Source organism: Xyrauchen texanus, chromosome 42, assembly GCF_025860055.1.
Source record: "Xyrauchen texanus isolate HMW12.3.18 chromosome 42, RBS_HiC_50CHRs, whole genome shotgun sequence".
Lineage (NCBI taxonomy): Eukaryota > Metazoa > Chordata > Actinopteri > Cypriniformes > Catostomidae > Xyrauchen > Xyrauchen texanus.
The window spans coordinates 17,919,430-17,943,191 of record NC_068317.1 but is presented as its reverse complement, the minus strand read 5'-3'; the positions used below and the strand labels follow the sequence as shown (position 1 = coordinate 17,943,191).

Below are 23,762 nucleotides of genomic sequence, written 5' to 3'. Positions count from 1 at the left end.
TCATCATTTGTGTTCAGCAGAAAAATTCATAAACATCTGGTATGGCATGAAGGTAAGTAACTGATGAGAGAATTTCACGATCCCACATGAATGGCTTTTATACACATGACCAATGCTACTTAGTAATGGTATACAGTGGCTGCAAAACGTATTTGGACAAACTCTTGTCAGATTTGGATGAATCTGTTAATAAGAAGGGAGGTTTGGGAAACTTTTTAGTAATTATTACGGTGAAAATGTCCCACAGGGATATTATACATAATGCTGAAATATAAACCAATTCAAGAAAATGCTTTATTAATGCCTACTTTCGCTATTTCTTAGCTTTTAAATTCCTACGTGGAATCTTATTTCAGTGTAGTTACAGTTTTCAGTGTTGAAAGAATTTAGATCATTAGTTCTGTACAGCAGTACCGCCGCTTCCTAAACGCAGAGTACTCAGCCATTTGATGTACAATCAATGACGGTTAATTGCCCATAATCCACCGTGGGGAATACATATAAACTGCAATCTTTTATTTCATGCTGAATGTATTGAATTACTTTTTGACCAGTCATAACTTAATCAAAATAACATAATATATAGCGAAGCAAAACATACAGATACATTTTAAAAGGTACACTTTATTTATATTTATACAGAATTTTGCCATTAAGCTTTAGAATTATTTATTTACTAAATAATTCACTGAGGTGAATGAAAATTCTGTGGATGATTTATATATTCTGTTATAGCATGTAGGTTATGATCGGATGAGGGCGCTATGTGCCCAGAAATGGAATTTAAGGATACAATATAACAAATGAAAAAATAAATACAATATGATAAAATTGGTTTACTCTTTATATTAACATATACACTCACCTAAAGGATTATTAGGAACACCATACTAATACTGTGTTTGACCCCTTTTCGCCTTCAGAACTGCCTTAATTCTACGTGGCATTGATTCAACAAGGTGCTGAAAGCATTCTTTAGAAATGTTGGCCCATATTGATAGGATAGCATCTTGCAGTTGATGGAGATTTGTGGGATGCACATCCAGGGAATGAAGCTCCCGTTCCACCACATCCCAAAGATGCTCTATTGGGTTGAGATCTGGTGACTGTGGGGGCCATTTTAGTACAGTGAACTCATTGTCATGTTCAAGAAACCAATTTGAAATGATTCGAGCTTTGTGACATGGTGCATTATCCTGCTGGAAGCAGCCATCAGAGGATGGGTACATGGTGGCCATAAAGGGATGGACATGGTCAGAAACAATGCTCAGGTAGTCCGTGGCATTTAAACGATGCCCAATTGGCACTAAGGGGCCTAAAGTGTGCCAAGAAAACATCCCCCACACCATTACACCACCACCACCAGCCTGCACAGTGGTAACAAGGCATGATGGATCCATGTTCTCATTCTGTTTATGCCAAATTCTGACTCTACCATCTGAATGTCTCAACAGAAATCGAGACTCATCAGACCAGGCAACATTTTTCCAGTCTTCAACTGTCCAATTTTGGTGAGCTCTTGCAAATTGTAGCCTCTTTTTCCTATTTGTAGTGGAGATGAGTGGTACCCGGTGGGGTCTTCTGCTGTTGTAGCCCATCCGCCTCAAGGTTGTGCGTGTTGTGGCTTCACAAATGCTTTGCTGCATACCTTGGTTGTAACGAGTGGTTATTTCAGGCAAAGTTGCTCTTCTATCAGCTTGAATCAGTCAGCCCATTCTCCTCTGACCTCTAGCATCAACAAGGCATTTTCGCCCACAGGACTGCCACATACTGGATGTTTTTCCTTTTCACACCATTCTTTGTAAACCCTAGAAATGGTTATGCGTGAAAATCCCAGTAACTGAGCAGATTGTGAAATACTCAGACCGGCCCGTCTGGCACCAACAACCATGCCACGCTCAAAATTGCTTAAATCACCTTTCTTTCCCATTCTGACATTCAGTTTGGAGTTCAGGAGATTGTATTGACCAGGACCACACCCCTAAATGCATTGAAGCAACTGCCATGTGATTGGTTGATTAGATAATTGCATTAATGAGAAATTGAACAGGTGTTCCTAATAATCCTTTAGGTGAGTGTATATATATATATATATATATATATATATATATATATATATATATATATATATATAAAAATGACAAACAGAATGAAGATTTATTGTATTAAATATTATTTAATAATAATAACAATTAATCCTCAATTATTTTAAAAGTTCATATATGACATTGTTTCTGCTACTGTACAGCCCCAGATCTCTGACGCTCGGTGTATATATCAGTGTCTGAATTCACTCACTCATTTCATTCTCTCACTGCTGATATATAGTGCACTCACTGACATTCAATATATAGGAAATAGTGAAGAAGTAAATGAGTGAACGATTTCGGACACAGCCACTCTCTTCGCCATACGGTCGCATCGCGTACACACATCTCTCCCTTGCGTGCCCCGCGCACCACTCTGTGCACATGCAGAACTGCTGTCTGTTCATGCTCCAGTTGTCAATTTATGCAAATAGCAGAGCAAAATGCATTTACACTTAACTTGGCTTTTTACATGGATTTATTCTGTTAATCAGCACAAATTAGCTGTGATAGCTGCGTGGGTTAAATGCATAAATACTGCTCATGACATGCGGGATATGGGACAAAGCGCACTGAAATATAGCTGCAGATTAAAAAATGTACACTTACAAACTGTCATAAGAGCCCAGTTACAGAATCACCCAGAAAATGACCATCACATTACACAGAAAAACCAGCAGTAGCATAATAGCTACAACTTACCTCAGAGTGCTTCCATAAATTAGAGCTTCAATTTTAATTTTGAAATATCCACTATCTTGGTGTTAAATGTAGGCACTGCTTGATGAAACAATGTTTTTCACTGTGTGGGGCAAAGAAGGTGTTTCAGTTTGTTTGAAGAGCTTGATGCTGCAGCAGTGATAGACTCGGCTTGAGTGACAGCACGAGCAGCTGTGTGAACTTCCGCTGTCGTAAAAGTCCCATTCAATAATCTCTCAATATATAATGCATTAATTAAAATTGAACCCAGTAATGTAATGACAGGAAAGCCACCCATTGTAAAGAAGTAAAAGTAAAATAAATTTATTTGATATTTACTTGACAGTAAAAGTACCTAATTTTAAACCTAGTCTAAAGGTATTTTTCCCCCAAAATGTACTCAAGTAAATGTAACAAGAGTAAACATAGCATGTTACTACCCACCTCTGGCTGTGATGTGTCTCAGATGTCAGGTTGATGATTCTAAATCAGGATTTATCATGGGTTTAACCCCAAGAGGCCTGTCCTACCGGGTCCTGAAAATGGCATCCCACATGCAGTCATTGCTCAAACACACCTCACCTCTCTTTTCCCTTTTTCTTCCATAAATACAGTCATCTCCTCCAGGAGTACAGCTGTCAATCTTCACTGTTTATGTAGGAGAATATTCAACACTGACTCATTAAAGCTGTTGTGGCTTTGAATAAATTCAGCGTTGTGAACGAACTCTGTTTAGGGCTGTAAACAGGAATTTTAATAATGTACCTGAGCTAAGCATTCTGACATTTAAATAGCCTTGGTTATTGTGCTTTTAAGACAGAACATTGGGTAGTTGTTGCCAAAAACAATCTAAACATAAAATGAGCCATTTAATTAAATTGGTGAAAGCTTGCAGAACTACCTGGACACCTGCCAATGTACCAAATAACGAGTGTAATTATACTAAAACCAATGGCAATGCAATCCACTCATAAATCAAAGTGACCCTTTTTTTTTCAGTTTAAAGGGGTCATGACATACTCTTTTTTTATAATTGTATTATCTTCCCTGAGGTCCACTTATATTGTCCAGTAAATTAGTATTTTTTTGCACCAAAACAGTCATAATTTAATGATGTTTTTTTTTTTCACCCTGTTTAAAGCTATCGAGCACTTTAAGACTTCAATGTAAACGTTCACAGTATAGATTTACTAACGTCTTGCAGCCCCACAAAAATACAGCTATATTTGAAACTCAATTACATTATAATTTAAAAAACAAAATTTCAGGGTTAACACAACAAACACCCAACATATTTCATCTGAATGTATCATAATGTTCAATAAAGAACAGCAACTATCAAACAGTCATGACATTTGAAACATTTGTGAATGAACCTGTGAACTCACGGGTCCAGTAGTGTTTCACTGCCACATCTTTCAGTTCCTTTGCAAAGCTTGAATCATATTGTGACTGGTTCACAAGCAATCCACACTGATATGAGCCAAAAACATACAATCCATGCTGAAATGTTATGAATACGCAGGAGATCAGAGATGCTCTGCTCCTCACATCTCACATCTTCCTTGATTGTTTACACATAGAACTGCATGTGTTTCTCCCAAACAGCGGCGGCAGCTGAATGAGAAACATTTTTAAAACTTGAGTTTGTACTGCTCTTAAAACGTGGCGCACGATGCCGAAAACACATAGAAATGATTAAAGACGTCCATCTAGTCCATGTTTATAAAAGACCAACAATTAAATATAGCACAGATGGGTGCAAAAATGGTCCAGGACGCCATCAAAACAAATGGAAACGGCTCAGCTGAATGAAACACAATGGAGGTCTCCTTTTTAGAGTACTAACTTTATATCACATACTTATAAAGCAGCGCAAGATGCATGATAATGGTGAAATCTAGTTATTTAGTGTAGAAAAACATTTAAATCCAGATAAATCCAGAAAAGTCCACTTTGTTGGTGTTGAATCTCCCATGACAGGCTAATCTCTCTCTTCTTCACCTTTAAGACTGCCTGTGAGCACCACTGGGCAGGGCCAAAGGTGCAATGTTGAAAGAGTTGATGTCTTGCTTGAAGCATTCATTATGCAGATGTATTTGTTCCTTGTGACGTCACAAGCTCCACAAATTCCAAATGGCCTGTTTCTAGAGCCTGCCTTAAATAAATGCTATTTTTAATAGCAGTTTAGTTTTCAGTTCTGAAACTTAAAGTATGTTTTTATAGTACAATGTCCTCTTATATGTCAAAAGATCAAGGACATTTTAATTTATCATATCATGACCCCTTTAAGTGGTCAATTCAATTGTGTTTGACTCATTCTGTAGCCCCCATGGTGGTGTCGTTCTCATTTGACGTGGGTAATGGGCCTGTGGAACTGAACGTGCACTCTCCTACCCCACTAAACGATGACCAGTGGCACCTGGTCAGTGCAGAGAGGAACACAAAAGAGGCCATTCTGCAGCTAGACCAGAAGTACAAGGAGGTCAGACCTGCACCTACGCAGGGACACACACGCCTGGAGCTCTACAGCCAACTATATGTGGGTAAGGACCAATCAGTAAATGTGCATATACAAAATGTTTTTGGACGCTTAAGCCACATTTAAAAGGGTATGAATATCAGTGCATTAGATATGTCAAACCAAGTGGCATCTGCAAACAAATGATTGTAGACTCTTAGCCATTTTACAATTACTTTTAACCAACTATTCTAAAGCAGAGTAATCCTCAGGTGTAGTTTATTGCATTAACTATAGAAATGTTCCACTAATTTTAATTAAATGTTATTATTTAATTAAAATACAAACTATTTTAATTAAGTGTTTTGCTTGAATAGTATCCTTGTGCTATCTTTCTCTAAAGTAAATGCCACTTGGTTTAAAATTTAGTTGTATGATGCAATGACATTCAGACTGAAGCCTTCCATTGCGTAGAACTGCTCAGATAGGCGTGCATATACTGTGCATAATTCACACATTGACACAACTTCCAGCAAGCACAATAGTTTTTTTACACGTGTCTACATGTATCTACATTTCTCTGCACTCATCTAAACTGTGCACACATATTTTCAGAAAGTGATGTTTTCATAATGTACAACTTAATGATCTCCATGCATAAACTATAGGAGAACCTAAAGGACAATGGAGGATTTGTACTCATTATCATATTCAGAAAAATAAATAAATAAACAGATGACAAAATCCTTTTACATTCTTTCCTCTACCTGTTCTTTTGAGACTACTTTATGTGTGTTTACTTCATATATCGGTGTACTCTCTCTTTCTCTTGCACTTTCTCACTCATTACTTCCTTATGTTCTTCTTTCTCTGCTGAGAGTTCAGCAGTGTCTCAGAGTTCTTGAGCACAGTGGTTTATGTTCTTGAGTGTAAAAAAGTATTTATAGTTGGCAGCCAAAATGCAGGTGCAGTATAGGGGAGTAACGAAATACAAGTAACGGGAATACGTATTTAAAATACAAAATATATGTAACTGTATTCCACTAAAGGTACAATTAAAATAATTGGTAATTAGAATACAGTTACATTTAAAAAGTATTATTTTATATTTTATTTATATTGTTTTAGAAACTGCATAAGATATTTAGGGTTTTCAGAGACTGTATTTTTAACATGTGTATTTTTCTTACTGTACTGGCAGAGTTTTTATAGTCAGAACAAGTTAAAAAAAATCTACTAGTGCTGAAGAAGTAATCCAAAATATTTTTAATATGTTACTGGCCTTGAGTAATCTAATAAAATACATTGCAATACAAATTACAGCATGTATTTTGTAACCTGTAGTGAAATACATTTCAAAAGTAACCCCCCCAGGCCTGTGCAGGTGTAACTATTAAACCTCTACTTAATGTCATGGAACTCCTGTGACCTCACCATTCACCTCCAAAGTGTGAAAAACACACAATAAATGAAATTGGAAATGGTTTCAGCAGGAAATGTGATTTAAAGTGGTGTCATGTGCTATGCTAACATTAGCCAAGATTCTTTTTATGGCTTTGGAAGTGTGAACAAGTTATGTCATTCATGAGGCAATTATCTCTTGAACAGAATGGCTTTGGGCTTCCACTCTGCTATTTTGTGCTTTGACTTGTTCTTTTCAACAAATTACTTTGACGCTCATTAAGAAAACGGGAAGATTCTGTTTTGCCACGACTCCCTTATCATGAGAGCTTTTAGGAAGTCTAGCTTGTGTTAAAACTACGTCAAGAAAATTTCTTGTTAGGATTGAATAAAGACCAAATTTTCATTGATATCAGCATTGTTCTCAACTGGTTTCGACACAGATATGAAATAAAATGGCAACCCCACACAGAACCCACACGAACACATACACAGTATCAAATTTACTTCCCTACAAAGGCAAAAAAATAATAATTTAATTAAGTTATTACCGAAATCTGTTTATTAGTATATGATTTGTCCTATAACTGATGGAATTGGCGCAACTATGCTCAGATTCATAGAAAACAGAGTGAGAATATTTTCTAATCCACATTTTGTACACGTCAAAAGCCATTTTTCTCAGTTTCATTGTTAACATAGTTACTGTATTTCAGCTGTAGCGCAGTGTAGTCAGGGTTGTATTTTCTTAGATTTTTACCTATCTTTAACCATAGTTTTGACACACAAACTGTTGCAGATGTCGGCATCTGCCTAATTTGGCTAGCTTCTACAAAGTAGAATTCTACCACATGAATTTGATAAGTGTTTAGCATCAACAACAAAAGATGGAATCATCTTTTCCTTACTTTTTAAAGCTTGCATTTAATCATTTAGCATTAGCTATGTTTTTTTTCTGCTCTCCATTAGAACAGATCTGTACCTCATTTTCGGGTCATATCCCACCAGTAAAGAACCACTGCTGCTCTAAAGCGATGTTCACCAACTGAGGAGATGAATAGATACTAGGGTCAATCAGAGAAGATAATGCAGCTTTGATTTGGTGTAACCATCTCAAAGTCATTTGCATATTGTTGGTGGAGCTACTAAAAATTTAATTCTTATTCTAGTTTAGAGAGTGTTGGACTTGCATATCAAATTCATCATTAAGCATGCTTTGGTGAAGTGTTATGAGCTTTGAAGTCAAAACATATGTTAATGGTGGTGTAATCCCTGTCATTTGTTTCAAATGTTAAATTGTACTGTGACTTTCTGTTGAGAGCAACTCTCTGTCTTTAGTCCCTGACCCTCAGTGGGGAAGCTAACTGGTTGATTTCTGCTGAGTGGGTCGGGGTGGTGATGTCCAGGCCTGTCAAATCTCAGCCTGGTTTCCTGTCCTCTACTTGTGAATTACTGCATGCAATGCTCAGTTTTTGAGCACCATTAAGTTCCTTGCAATCATTTATTGATATCTGTTCACTTCAGATATCAATAAATATATTTTTGATATATATATCAATAAAGATATATATATATATATCTGTCAGTTCACATATATATATATATCCCACAATGGCAGGTTTGCATATGCCCATATTCATATATTCACTGTTTGCATTATTTAATTTAACTTTTATAAGTTGCTCCTCATAATTGTATTTTATTTTTGTGTTGTTTTGCTTTGTTCTTTTTGGAGCTTGCTCTTTGTTATGCACTGTCACATATTCTCATTACTGCATGTGTTCTTTTTTATTCTGTTATTTGTTTCCTTGTTTTTCTTTGTGTCATCGCTATCTCGCTTGCACATCTGGGCACTATTGGTTCTCCACAGGGAAGCCAGCATCATGGGCCTGTCAGGACAGTAGGTAACTTTTTTGTCAAATGTATCCCAGCACAAGCAGTCTTTGTGTGACTGAGCATATCCATCCATCCATCCATCCATCCATCCATCTATCTATCTATCTATCTATCTATCTTTCTTTCTAGTTTCATCACTCTTCATTTGATTGGACTGAAGGAATTCTTTATCATGTTTTTTTTTATAATTTTATAAAAAATTATATTTATTTTGCTGTAGTATAAAGCTACTATCAGCCTGTGTGCTGCAGGAGTTAAAGCAGAAGAAAATTATTCCACAGGGCAGGATGGTCTAATAAATGTAATATGCTAATTCATTACAGTTTCATTAGAGAATCATTTCCAATTCAGGGCTCATCAGAGATAGAGGCAGTGAACTTTAGGTGGGTTTTAACAGCTTGCAAAACAGCCTCAGTTTCTTCGCCATGTACTACTTTCAAAAGATTCAGTCACATCTTGTGTTTATGAAAACTGTGCTGGAGTAAAAAGTTGCAAACAGCAGTTCTTCAGTAACAAACAAGGTCAGAAAAAAATGACTGCTAAATGACATGAATCAAACTGGAACAATTATGCGATGAGGAATAAATAGACATGATTTTAATAAGACTGTACTGTTGTTGTCCTTGAAACATGAAAGTTTGTTTCTTTAATTGCAGTTTTAAGTTTTATATCATAATATAGTATAAGTACAACTGATGAGAAGAGCTCAGATTTATTAGTAATGGATCCACTGAGTATATGTAATTATGCTTAAATGTCTATTCAGGGCACCAGCACAATTAAGTCCACTGTTAGTAGAGCTTTAGATGTTTCCCTGATTTGCTATTTATTCATTCTGCAAAGTGTTTATATATTATTCAGCCAAACTCTATGTTTTTAACTTAATATATTTTAATCCATGTCATTTCTCTATAGCAATTAAAAGAACTTTACACATTTGACAGATTGCTAAATATTACAAGGTTTCTCTTTTTGGGTCTGTTTTTATTAGAAAATAATTAATGTATCCTGATAGGACATTCACTATTAATATAATATTAGTCTAGCAAATGATTGTATGTTGTTGTAATATAAAGATGTCCGGACACAACACTGAATAGTTGAATGATTGAGTGGAATGATTATTTTCTCAAGAAAGTGAAACTCTAATGGCGCTTTGTCCATTTAATTTCTCTAAGGTATATTTTATTGAATGGTATACACCATAATGAATGAGAAACACCAGCAGGTGTTTAGCTATAGGCTGAGATTTAATGGTTCTCATTTAACTTCCTTGTTGGACCTGTCCTAAAAATGAATGATCAAGTAATTTTGTTATGTCTTGTACACTGACAACTGTGTAATTAAGCTTTTATTATGACCACTGCAGAGCAAAATATTGATCACTCACTGTCTCAATTACTGTATCTCATCTAGGTGCAGCTGGAGGTCAGAGAGGGTTTCTAGGATGCATCAGATCACTGAAGATGAATGGGGTGACACTTGATTTGGAAGAGAGGGCGAAAATTACTCCTGGCGTGAAGCCCGGTTGTTCGGGTCACTGCACCAGTTTTGGGATATATTGCCGCAATGGGGGCAAGTGTGTGGAGAAATACAACGGCTATTCTTGTGACTGCACCACCACAGCTTATGATGGGCCTTTCTGTTCTAAAGGTCAGTATCCAACCAGTGCCTTAAGCATTATGAATTTGATGTGGTTCACTGAACCGCAGCGTAGCTTTAAAAGCCAGTGTACAGAATGCAAATTAGGAACTCAAGCTTTTGAAGTTGCACACAGTAATTTTTTTACTTCGTTTATGTTGCGCTGGCCAATTTGGTAGTCATCTTGGACTGATACTGACACCTAGTGCCATGAATCAAGCATCATGCATTGTGCTATTTATGTCTTTAGAGGTAAAACCTTTTAATATGAAAAAATACTGTGAGCACCTCAACAAAAGTTTTATTTGAGGGTTTTATTCACCTTAAGCAGTGATATGACACTGAGCAACTTATAGACTTCATGATACAGAGTCATGATGAAAACGTGTGTGTGCTAGAAGTGGCACAGACAGTCACTTTTTCTCTACCCCCTCATTTGAATATGGTAATGACAGCACTGACATGAAAAGACCTCTTGCGTGGCTCATGCTCTCTGTCAAGCCCTCCATCAAGTGCTGCCAGGCCTCTGTTTAAAGGTGGCGATTTCCTTTGAGCCAGAACCTCTATCATTTGCCCTCAGCTTTCACCATCTCCACCACATGAAATATGTATGAACAGCCCCATAATTGTGAGGTTTTAGTTCACATTTCCATTTTACACATATTTACTCATGCCGTCTTGGGTATTGCAGTCAATAACGAATTCTCTCAGATTCTGTGTCTCTGGGTCAGTGCAATTGCTCCCACAGACCACCTTACATCTGTGGCTTAATAGTACACATCAATAGTACACATCACTTTCACTCCAGGAGGGAAAATCTCTCTCAGTGCTGCCTTATTTTTGCCCCCACCATGGATGTGATTCACTGCTGCTCTTGTCTGTGTGTTATTTAGTAAATGTTTTATTTTTCAATAAAGGTAAAGTCATCGGGATGGTAAATATTGGCAAAATGAAGTTTGTGCTGACAGTATTTCTACTTCTATTACTTATTTTCCAGTCTCCTAACCAGGTTTCCAACAACGAGCAATTTGTGTAGTTGTACTGAATGTGAAACTGCTAAGTGACATGATACAAATGGCCAATCAAAAAATATTTTATGTTCTATGTACCGTTAAGTGGAGCAGGATTTTGACAAATTAGATTTTTTAAAAATGGGCGGGGCTACACAGTCTGACACCAAAAAAATAGCTGTTGCTCATCATGTTCACAGCTGGTTTGGACAAAAACTCAGGTTTAAGTTGAAAGATATAGCTTTTATCATGTGTTGCTTTATTGTGTTGTGTCAGGTTTGGACATTGTGTAAATGTAAGTCTGAAGGCCTATTCAAACCAAGAACGAAACAAAACAGCAAGATGAATTACAGATGAAATGTCTAGCCACACCAAGAGCAAAATCAAAAAAGCATTCTGGGCATTCTTTGTGCTTTAATGCAAAATATAATTCCTTTGTTAATACAAATTTCAGTCACTTCAATGCAAACTACAACCCATCTGAAAATACAGAGATCACTTGCAAGAAATCATAATGCAAAATAAAACTTATCTGGCAAAAATAGTCTGCACTCAATTTAAAGCAAAACAGCTTAAAATACAAGCCATCTGTTAATAAAAATGTCAGCCGCTTTAATGCAGTGATATAGTCATAGCATGATCTAGGAATATATTGTGGTATAAAGACAATAATAGAAGTGAACTGTTAGAAATAATAGCAGAACTGTTGTAATAAAATGGTACTTGGTAGTCTTACTCTAATATACTTTACATTGCACACATTTCCATTTTCTCAGCAATTGCTTTCATATCAATACTTTTTGCTCTGCTCGCTTGTTACTATTATGGCTTTAATTTGTTCCTTGTGCTGGGAGTGTCACCTCCACTAGCAGATGTATAGATGGAATTGTGTTTCAATCTAGTCACATTACCTAACAGCAAATGTCCATTCTTGATCTAAATGGAACTTTCTTAAGGTTTGGTTTGAGAACAAGTTTCCAATAGTTCAGTCACACTTCAGTTATCTTGTGCGCACACTTTACCAATTCAGAATTGAAGTATTTAGATTCTATGTATATATTTCCAAGTATTGCAAAACCATTATATTTGCCTAAATGAAGAGGATTAGGAGAAGTGGGAAAGCTGGGGCAAAACACAGAATAAAATATGAATGCACAGAATAAAAAAACATAACTGTACACTATGATCCATCTGGACAATGGACAGTGTGTTGTATAGCTTGAGATCTTAAATTAGTAGAAGTGGTATAGTAGATTAGTGAACGACTCCAGGAACCGACAAGTGGAGGGTGGAGGAAACCAAGGAGGTGTCTCTAAGGTAGGTGTGGAATTAGGTGGACTCAGAGCGGAGACAGGAAAGGAATGATCTAACACAGGACAAGAACGCAAGATCTGTTTAAAGGGAGAGAACTCATGAAGGAAAACAAGGTGGGCAGGTGAGGGAAATGAAATAATAATCAGGCAGATAGCAGGGGAAATGAGGGGGCGGAGTCAGAAACTAAACAGAGAGCACAGGAGGACAACACACAACACATACACACTACCAAAACAAAGGACAGCAGAAACCAAATTAAGTGGCTGGATCCCAACAATAAATGTTAAGACAACTCGATGAGATTGTCGGGATCCTTGACAAGAACAGGGATGTCGATTGATTAGAATTTTTATCAAATTAATTACACGCTATAAAACATGACACTTGATTAATAGCATATATCAATATTTGCAGAGAAGGGTCCCTTAATTATAAGAATTCAATATATAATGATTCAATAATTATTATACTTAAATTATTATACTTAAATAATTATATAATTAAGTATTTATACTTAAATAATTATATACGTAATGTAAATGATACATTTAATAATTTAGACAGTTAAAGTGCATTACATTATTGTGGCAGTAAATCATTGATAAGACAATACAAAAAGTGCATGCATGTGTAAAACACCATCTCATATGAAGCTGTGTCATCCTTACATACCTTTCATGCTCCCACTGTGACAAGGGACTTAAACAGACAGTTGCCACAATGGTACTTGAATGTGGTCTCTATTGCCCCCGAACCCCACTGTCAGCCTCCTAAAAAAGTAAACTCTCCTCAAGGGCTTTGCAGACAATAATTATACCAATCTATAGTCTCTGCACTGATTTCCTCTTTTCTCCTGATACAGCATTTGTACAAAGCTCATTTGTACTTAGCTTGCTGTTCCCATGAGTAATATGGCTGAATAAGAGAATGCCATGAATAGTAGATAAACCCAACTTGTCCTCTGTGTACTAGGGTTGTCACGATTCCATAATAACTTCTTATGCTGCTATACCAGATAGTGTGTTAATTCTTAACACAGTTTGTCGTAGCAAAGGTGGTCCTTAGAAACTTGCCATTCCACTTGTTGCTTCAGAAGTGGTGAAAATAACAGATGGATGAACATGGAGAAAGGTCAATTGGACTAAATTGATACATAATGCATTCTTAGTTTGATATAATAAAAAAATATATATATTTTTTTTTTGTAAAAACGGCCAGTTCAAACGGCAACTGCTTTAAACTTTAATTACATTATTGCTGTAATTATTAGATTTTTGGTAACATAAAAATAAAGATATTATAACATTTAAAGTTTTGAGCAGCTGTTTCATTAATACAACTGATTCATCCCCTCTCATTACAACCGCTTCAGCCCCTCTCTTCTGGTAAACAGCAGCACAAGTGCAGATTACACACACACACACACACACACACCGGTTTGATTGCACGACTCAGGGACGTGATCTAATCATAAGTGCAAACTTTGCGACGTTATTACCACCGTGCAGTTTTACAAGTGCAATGTTTGATTTTTCAGAGAAACGATAAATCTGTAAATGTTCAAATAAAGCATTTAGGTTAAATTAAGTTGCACTAACCTGTGTGAATTCTGCAGAGGCAGTGGGATGAGTCTGAAGGTGTTTCCCCCTTTGGCTTGAAATCTCTGTAGGCATTCACAGCATATTGCTTTTCCCAGTCTCATCATGTAAAACCCGAAATAATTCAAAATCTCGTTACGTGAATTGTGTTGTGTAAAAAGCATCTCACTCTCCAAGGTTTTACTTAAATCCATATTATCCATTAGAGGACTGCCAAATTAACATGCTGGGATTCAGACATGTATGATTGAAGCATGGGAAAACCACTCATTTGCAAGGAGCAAATTCTAAACAGAATTTTGCACTCTTAAAGGGCACTGCGTGAAGTGGACGCCACTTGAAACGACTATATTTAAAATTTTATTGCAGACATAGGTCTGATTCAAATTAAGATTTAAGTGAAAATAATATTTACTACTGCACATAACTTACTGTAACAATGTCTCAGGTTGAGTGTGACCCATGTGTGGTTTATTTAACACAGCAAGTTCAGAATACACACAAGCATGGTTCGAAGGCAATATCGGAGGCAGAGCAGTAACATGGTGAAAAAGACAGAGGATCAGGCAGGCAGCAAACATCAATAGAAATAGTCCAGGCAAACACAATATTAGGCAGGCAGCAAACATAAATTAATAGGTAATCCAAGGCAGAGTCAAACACAGGTAGAACAACACAGGAAATACTAATGCTCCAAAATGTAGCCGGGGTAAACAAGTCTTCGCAAGGAGTGAACAAACACACAGGGCTTAAATAAAAGATGCAGAACAGGTGCGCAGTAATCAGTCCAGGTATGCGGGCACTTGGGAAATGTAGCCCAATGTTAATACTCAGCCGAAGGAGACCTCCAGTGGCCGGTTGAGGAATCTTCAGCAGTGTTCATGACAGAAAGGCCGTTAATTTAGTGGAGGGTTTGATGATCGAAATTCTGTGCATATTCTGCCCATGGAAGAAAGTGGCTCCAGTCGGTTTGATTCTGTTGACAGTACATGCAAAGGAATTTTGTGAGTTCTTGATTTAGACATTACATCTGGCCATTAGACTGGGGGTGGTAACCTGAAGTGAGACTTATTTTGACATTAAGTAATTGAAAGAAGGCTGATGTAAACTGAGGGCCCCGGTCAGAGACAATGTCTTCAGGAAGACCATAGTAGCGGAACACATAATGGAAGAGGTGTTCTGCAGTTTCGAAGGCTGTTGGGACCTTAGACAGGGGTATTAGTCGACATGCCTTAGAGAAATTATCAATGACAGTTAATATGGTGGTGTTACCTTGAGAGGCTGGTAGATCTGTGATAAAATCAGTGACAATGTGGTTGTTGTGATATGGGTAGAGGTTGTAGCAGCCCTGCCAAAAGTTGTCTGGGGGATTTTGCTGTGGGGCAGGTGTGACAAGTGTTCACAACTGTATTGGTGTCTGCCTGTAATGTTTTCCACCAGAACCGATTCCTTAACAAATGTACTGTGGAAATAATACCAGGATGGCCAGTGCTTGTGGAGGAGTGCACTCAGTGGATTACTTTTTCTCGTAGATTTGGTGGCACAAACATTTGGTTGGGTGGGCATTTTGGAGGAGGCAGGTCTTGTGCGTGGGCCTTGGAGATTTCGGACATGATGTCCCACTGGACCGGAGCTAGAATCAGCGTGGATGAAAGGAGAGGGTTCTGGAGAGGGATTCTGAAGAGTGGAGTAATATTGACGAGATAGCGAGTGTTCTTTGATGTTCTTTGATCCTGGAAGGTAAGTGATTGAAAAGTTAAAGCGAGTGAAAAACAGTGCCCATCTGGCCTCTCTTGGGTTTAGTCTTTTGGCTGAGCGCAGGTATTCCAGGTTGCGATGATCGGTTAGTACCAGAAATGGATGTCTGTCCCCCTCCAGCCAGTGTTGCCATTCTTTATATGCTGCTTTCATAGCTAACAGTTCACGATTGCCCAAATCATATTTCTGTTCAACAGAGGAAAGTTTACGAGAGTAGTAAGCACATGTGAAAATTGTAGGAGTATTACCTTGGTGTTGAGAGAGGATAGTGCCAATACCAGTGTTTGATGCATCTACTTCTACCACAAACTATGCGTTGGGATCAGGATGATTCAGAATTGGAACAGAGGTGAAGCGATTCTTCAATTCATTGAAGGCTTGAATGGCATCAGTTGACCAGTGAAGCTTGGTGTTTCCTCCCTTTAAAATGGCAGTGAGTGGAGCAGCGACAGTGCTGATGTTTCTGATAAATCTTCTGTAAAGGTTAGCAATTCCTAAGAATAGTTGGAGTTCCTTTACTGTAGTGGCTTGAGACCAATTTAGAACCGCCCATACCTTGACCTTGTCCATAGACACCCCTTCTGGACAGATGATATAACTGAGGAAGGAGAGTGAAGCTTGATTGAATTCACATATCTCCGATTTGACATACAGTTTGTGTTCCACTAGACACTTCAAAACTGCCTGGACCTGCTTGGTGTGTTCCTCCAGGGTGTCAAGATATCATAAATTTATACAATTAAGCAATGGTTTAACAAGTCTCTGAATACGTCGTTTATGAAGGATTGGAACACAGATGGACTATTGGACAGGCCGAATGGCATGAGATATTCGTAGTGCCCGCTGCTGGTGGAAAAGGCTGTTTTGCATTCATCCCCCTCTCGAATTCGAATGAGGTTGTAAGCACAGCGTAGATTGAGCTTGGTGTAAAACTTAGCAGATCTCAGTTGTTCCAAAGCTGTGGGGACCAAAGGTAATGGATATCTGAATTTGACCGTTATGTCATTTAGACCACGATAATCAATTCAAGGACGAAGGCCCCCATCCTTCTTACCCACAAAGAAGAAGCCTGCTGCTGCCAGTGAAGTGGATGGACGAATGAAACCCTTGGCCAGTTCTTTTTCAATGTATGATTTCATTGCTTTAGCCTCAGGTTCTGACAGGGGAAAGATTCTGCCTCTAGGTGGTGAGGTATCAGAAAACAGATCAATGGTGCAGTCACTAGATCGATGCGGTGGTAGTTGCGAGGCTTTGGTTTTACTAAAGGCTTCAATCAGATCAGCATACTCAGAAGGTAAATGAGGTGCTTTGCTGGACTCACCCTAGAGGTTCTCATGGGCATAGGGGTGTTAGGCTTTAGACACTTGGACGAGCAGCTGGGGTCCCATTGCATGATCTGCTTCTCGTGCCATGAAATTTGTGGGTTATGATCCTGCAACCAGGGTTAACCGAGAATGACTGTGTTGTGAGGAGAGTGGATAAAGAAGAGGCGAGTAGTTTCCATGTGTAAAACTCCAACTTGTAGAATGAGATCAGAAGTGGTGTATGGTACCTGGCCGGTCCCCAGGGGGCGCCCATCTAGCACTGGAGAGTTGTAAGGAATTTGTGGTATCTTATTCTGTCAGGCTAAATCTTCATCAATAAAGTTGCATGCTGCCCCCAAATATAACAAGGCTTTGATGGTGATGGCATCAGATAGAAATGTTAATTTTACTGTCACTTCAAAACAAGCAGTACTTTGGATGGAGGAAATCAACAAACTAACCCTGTGACTGTGTGTAGGAGAGGGTCATGTCAGACAGTCAGCTCTCAAATGTCCCGCTTGGCCACAATATAGACAGATGATTACTGATGTGGCATTCATGCTCCTCTGTGGAGAGATGAGTTCAACCGACTTGCATGGGTTCAGCGTCATCACTGAATTGATTAATTTGACTGAGAGGGCTGGTAAATCGTTTAGTTCTCCTGGAGTGAATGAGATTGTCAATGCGAATAGCGATGTCAATGAATTGGTCCAGGGTTTTACCTTCATCCCAGTAGGCCAGCTCTGATTGCACGTCTGTGTTTAATCCTTGACGAAACAGCAATTTTAATGTGTCTTCCACCCAAATAGTTTGTGCATTGAGAGTGCGACAGAGAGAATACAGCTACGATATTTCTTCCCTGACGAAACTCAAGCAGTTGTTCCCCAGCACTCTTTCCTCACTCAGAATGTTAAAAGTGGTGAGGTTTAACCCTCAATTGGCCCAGACAGTTGTTGCCCTTTCCTGTGAGCAGTAAACACACAAGAGAGATCTTTCTATCATCAGTCGGTATAATGAAGGTTGTTGCACCAGGAGAAAGCCCTTACATTTGGTTGGGGTGCAATCAAATTTTCCTGGAAAGGCTAAATGTGGATTAGGAGTCACTGTGCTATGAGGCATTATGATAGGTAACTGACTCGCTTGAGGCACTGGGGAAATGGATTCGGGTGCGGGCCGATGGAGATGGATTTCACCAACTCCTCTGTTAACTTGGTGAGTTGACCTAGTGAGTTGTGGTTGGTGAGACGCCAGTAGGTTTGCTTGGACAGAATGTTCATTGGACAGATGCATGAGGACCGCTGGATTGGTAGTTGGTGAAGACTTCTGTAACAATGAATTAATTTGAGTGGAATCCATGCCAATTAAGGAATCTTCACCGGCATTCGTGACACTTATGGTACTACCATATTGGCAGTTCTACTGTTTAAAAACACCAGTATTTTGAAGTATCGCAATACTATCATAGCATCGGTCTACCGTGCAACCCTACTGTGTACTGAAATGTTCAGTGCAGCTTCACGTCGTCTTTTCTCTTTTTCCCTGGTGTGTATTTATTTCATAACCCATCTTGATTTCCCATGGTTCTCCCTGTTCCACCTCATATGCAACAAATCTTGTGTTGTGTTTATACTTCTCCTGTAAGACAAATGCACACACACACACACACACACACACACACACACAACCTAGCAGTCATGTTAAACGATCCGTGTAAGGACCTTTGTTCTGCCCTCAAGTACATAATGTAATAAGAAATTGTCCTCGCTGTTTTATAGTTTTTGAAGAAGCCACATATGAATATAAAACATGTAGGTAATGTCAGTTCTCTTGCCCTTCTACTTCAGATGGCTAAGCAAGAAATCACTTCCACATTCCCAGCACACTTTTTATTGAATGGTGACTGTAATTTTGGCAAATATGATGTTCCTGGTTCAACATCTTTTGTTGGTCTTATAACAAACTTCTTGTCAAAGAAACTGTCGTAACACTAACCCAAACCCCAACCCTAAAGCCTGGGGTGTTTTGTTTTTCCACTAGCCGTTACATCTGGCACAAAGTGAAGCACTCTAGCCTCAAACCATACTCCATTGACCGTGAGCCCAACAGACCGTGAGATGTTCATCATGCACACTACGACTGTTTTGTGATCAAATATTTTTACAGTCAACTTAGGGCATACACACAGACATCGCGCACAGTTGTGCAATAATAAAAAGATTGTGCTGCACATGCACAGTTTATGTGGACTCTGTGGACAAAATGTACATTGCATGCACTGTGTGCAAGGCATAGTGATGAACAGACAACCAAAGCATGGATTAATTCTGTGTCCTAACCAAGCATGATGCAACAACTTTCCAGTTACAAGCAAATTTGTCTGTAAAAACTGAATGTGAAACTGCTGTACTATGTTATATGATCACAACCAATTAGATTTTTTTTGTGGGTTGGACTACCTAGTTCGATGCCACCACAATGGACAAAATGTCCTTCTACTTGCCACTTGTTGTGGTTTGTTAGGAAAAATCTCCTAGATAGAGATATCTTGTATTGCTTATCGTATTATTGCTTGTTGTTTCATGTTCGGTTAAGACATGGTGTCACCATAAACCTAACCCTAAAATCTGATTGGTTGATTGGAATGTTGTCTCAGGACCAATAACAATGTTGATCCAAGAATCCGTTGTAATTAGCAAAACCATGGTAAGCTCTCTCTTTTTCCAGATGTTGGAGGGTTCTTTGAGGCTGGCACACTGGTGAGGTATAACCTCATACCAGAAGTGATGGCTGCAGCCTCCAGCCTGGATGAAAAAAGCATAATCCCAAGCCTTCCAATAGAGACCAACCTGACACGGGAAGATCTGACCTTCAGTTTCAGTACTTCTACTTCTCCTAGTATTTTGGTCTACATCAGCTCAAAGACCCAGGACTACATGGCTGTGGTCCTCCGTCACAATGGTAAGATATGGAAACAACCTGATATGCAATCTTTTTATATGAAAGTTCATCACCAAGTGTATGTGTGTGCATGAGTGATTGTACCAGAGCATTTTTGACTCTGCACTGTAATAATTGTTTTATTAAGTTAAGTTTTTCTTTGAGGCGTGAACACCAACAGTTAAAATGCATTATAAGGCAAATGACAGAGTGCAGGCAATTACATCCCTTTTTGTTTGCATAATGCAAAACACTGTGATCCATTTTTTATAGCTTGAAATTAAAATGCTTCCTGGTTTTTAAAGGAAAGCGCTTATTCCCTTCAGAGACACTATTTCACATTAAGCACAGTGTCTCAAATATACCACTGTTAAACTAAAAGAGCAATGTTTTCATTAAAGACAATTCCATGAAAACCAATGTGGACACACAAGACTGGTGATACTTTATACTTTGAGTTAAGCTGCAAACCCTACATTGAATTTATCTGTTGCCTGTGAGCACATTTATCTTGCTGACCTGAGCTCTAACCTAAATAAGGTTATGTTCTTTCCTGCAGCCTGTAGGGGCCTAGTGTGTTTGATTGTGCAGTAGTGTACTGTAGGGGGTGAGTGATGTCAGGGTGCAGGCAGAATTACTGATGTAGAACACTGATTCTCAGTGTCCCTCACTCACTCAGGCATTCTACATCCATCTTTATTCAGAAGACTGCAGGTCAGGTCGAGTTATGGTTAAAAATCTGATCTCTCTCTCATTCTTATTCTCTCTGTCCCACCCCGTTACATTCAGGTACCCTGCAGCTGTGGTACAGCTTGGGTGGTCTCAAAGAACCCTTCACCATTGATATTGACCCTAGGAAACTTGCCAATGGGCAGCCCCACACCGTCAACATCTCCAGAATAGAGAGAGATATAGAGATACAGGTGAGAAACATTCACTATGCTGACCAGTAAATCTACGGTGTACTGTACTACCATCAGTGCCGTTGAAATACATCAAAATACGTTACTGTACAAAGTGCTATTTGTGTGAGGTGCCAGGTTTCTGCCTATGTATTACAAATCAGTTACTTAGGTTCTGTGATGCTTGTAATGCTACCTTTGAAGGTAGATGCATATTGTAGGGAGTGACTGCTGGATTCTCAATATGGATTTTGAAGAATAAAAACTTTATTCTTGTCAGGTTTTACAATAATCAAATGATAGAGAGTTTACTGATTGTTCTCTGTAGGTTCAATAGGCATCACAAGTCGATAAGAAACAACAGTTAGAAAGACAGGAATTCGAAGTGAAGTGAAGTTTTACAAACTTTCCAAAGCAGTTATAGTCATTTGCAAATTGCATTAAGGGTGTCATCTTACCAAAATTTCTAGCATTCTGGTAGGTCAACTACTTCAAACATTTTAACATATTACAAATTTGTACTGTTTCCATCTTCGTGCCAACAATAATTGTTAGCCACAACATGAATCGAGGTCCCATCCTTGTGTGGCAATCATAACTGGAGGGAGGAATACTGGAAAGTCTAGTAAATTCTCCCTAACCCTCACACTTTAGCATGGATAAACAGACCACAGAATAAAGTGGACTGCTACCTTTGTCCAGGGAAACGCCCTTTACATTTGAGCAAGGCTCACAGATTTGTTTGTGGCTGAGTCAGGTATCAGACATAGGTTGAGTAAAACAAATAGAAAACTTTATTTGAATCCTATAAAAATATCAAGCTTTGAGACATAAAAACACCTCAACACATCGAAACAACATTAATCACACTAATGACACAAATGGACCTTACCACCTCAAAATTGGGGACCGGCTCTCTCAAGCAGAATGGACACAGCAATCATATGTGCACACTCACGCCACAGCATGCCACACCCCACAGTGAACACAGCATTCAGGCGAGAGACCCACCACCACAACGCAAGGAGATGCTGATCCTCTGCAATTGGCCGCCCCGATTCTGAAGGAAAGAAATAAGACAGTGAAACACAAACACACGCTTAACAGATGATTTCCTAAAAACACGTTAATTGGCATAACACGCCTCATACAACCATTTATAAAGGGTTCACCAAACCAGTTCTGTCCATCTAATCGAGGTGCCGTGTCCGGCAACCACGACAACTGGTTTGCTGATGGACTAAAGCAGGAAGAGAACAGCCACAATTTACAAACTAGCTCAAATAAAATCACAAGACAAAAAGTAAATATATATATATATAAACAATCTCTAATCAAATCACAAATAAGGAAAATATATATATATATATATATATATATATATATATATATATATATATATATATATACAACACACACACACACACACACACACACACACACATACATACATATAGTGTTTATGATGACAAAACAAACTCAAAATAAGTAAATCAAAGTAAACAAAATCAATTCACCTGAAAACCAAACAAAAGAGAAAGATCAAGACTGCAAAATTGACTGGTGACATGTGGCTGACCATCTGTTACATGCCCCTTGAGGCTTTGATTAAAGTTGTTACCTACGACACATTTGCAATAAAAGATATAGTCATCCCATTGCAGGCCCAAACCAGCAGTCCAGCTGATCATGTGAGTGTCAACCACTATAAAATATAAAAAGGGCAAAGAGAACCCACGAGCACCATACGACGTCACATGAGCTGCAACAGTCAAATTAATAGCGCTGATATGCCGGTCCGATTCCTCAGTGAATTCATACAGTCCCGGAACCCTCAGCTCCCGAAAACTGAATAACAAAAATCACAGTAACACTGTCCGATATCCCAGCAATGATATACAGCACAGCAGACGCAAATGGCTGTTTGGATGAGAGCCAAAACCCACTGTAACGTCCTTTGCATCTTGGCCTGCACCTGTATTATAAAACACAAAAGGAATAAATTTAACTCGCCAGGCCGCTAACGATCAAAGCGATTATGAGCCCATAATCAAAACAACAACATACCTGTTATTGGCGACTCAGATAGCATGGTTTAAAACTTCATGTATTAAACATTTCTATGGAGACATCTGTTGCCAAAAAACATCCCGCAAAGCTCCTCAGTCCACCCTTTTAACAAAAATGAATTAACCCATGTAACCCTGTATGACACAAAACAAACGGACCACAATATAATCACTGCTAGCATCTCCTACCTCTCAGGCATTCACACGCCATGCCGGGAGTACGGTGACTCGTTCACTGATGCAAAGACGCACGCGTGTATAGCGTCACTACGGCCACTTTTATATGCGCCAAACAAGAGTGTAATTGAAACGCACTCCCCTCTCTTACTAGCTGCTTACATCAGGGGTAGAAAGTACTGCTACACTTGGTTGAAACAACTTATGGTCAGATATCAAAGGTTAGCTATCAGTTATGGCTACTCCTTATTTCTATTTGTCAAAGGGGTGCCAAGGAGAGCGATTAAAATTCTTGGAAGTTGTTTTCAACTATGGCAAAGTCACATTTGAGAGGGCACAATAACTATAAATAATTCAGAGACATTAGTTATTTAGACATGCATTTAGGTGTTATCTTCTAAGGAATAGAGGCCTTCTCCCCAACCTTGCTGAAATGCCAGGCCTCACCATCTGTGGAACATTAGGACAGAGCACAGAGAGAAACAAAAGGGCACAAGAGAGTACACTA

The 23,762-nt window shown here is 38.6% G+C and overlaps 1 protein-coding gene across 1 annotated transcript in view; it reads left to right on the top strand.

Moving 5' to 3' along the window:
• LOC127635233 (contactin-associated protein-like 2) overlaps positions 1–23,762 on the top strand; it is a 472,530-nt gene that overhangs the window by 415,890 nt on the left and 32,878 nt on the right. The window contains 4 exon segments of the mRNA XM_052115124.1: positions 5,114–5,332; positions 9,961–10,197; positions 19,894–20,127; positions 20,896–21,029. Coding sequence (XP_051971084.1) covers positions 5,114–5,332; positions 9,961–10,197; positions 19,894–20,127; positions 20,896–21,029 — 824 coding nt within the window.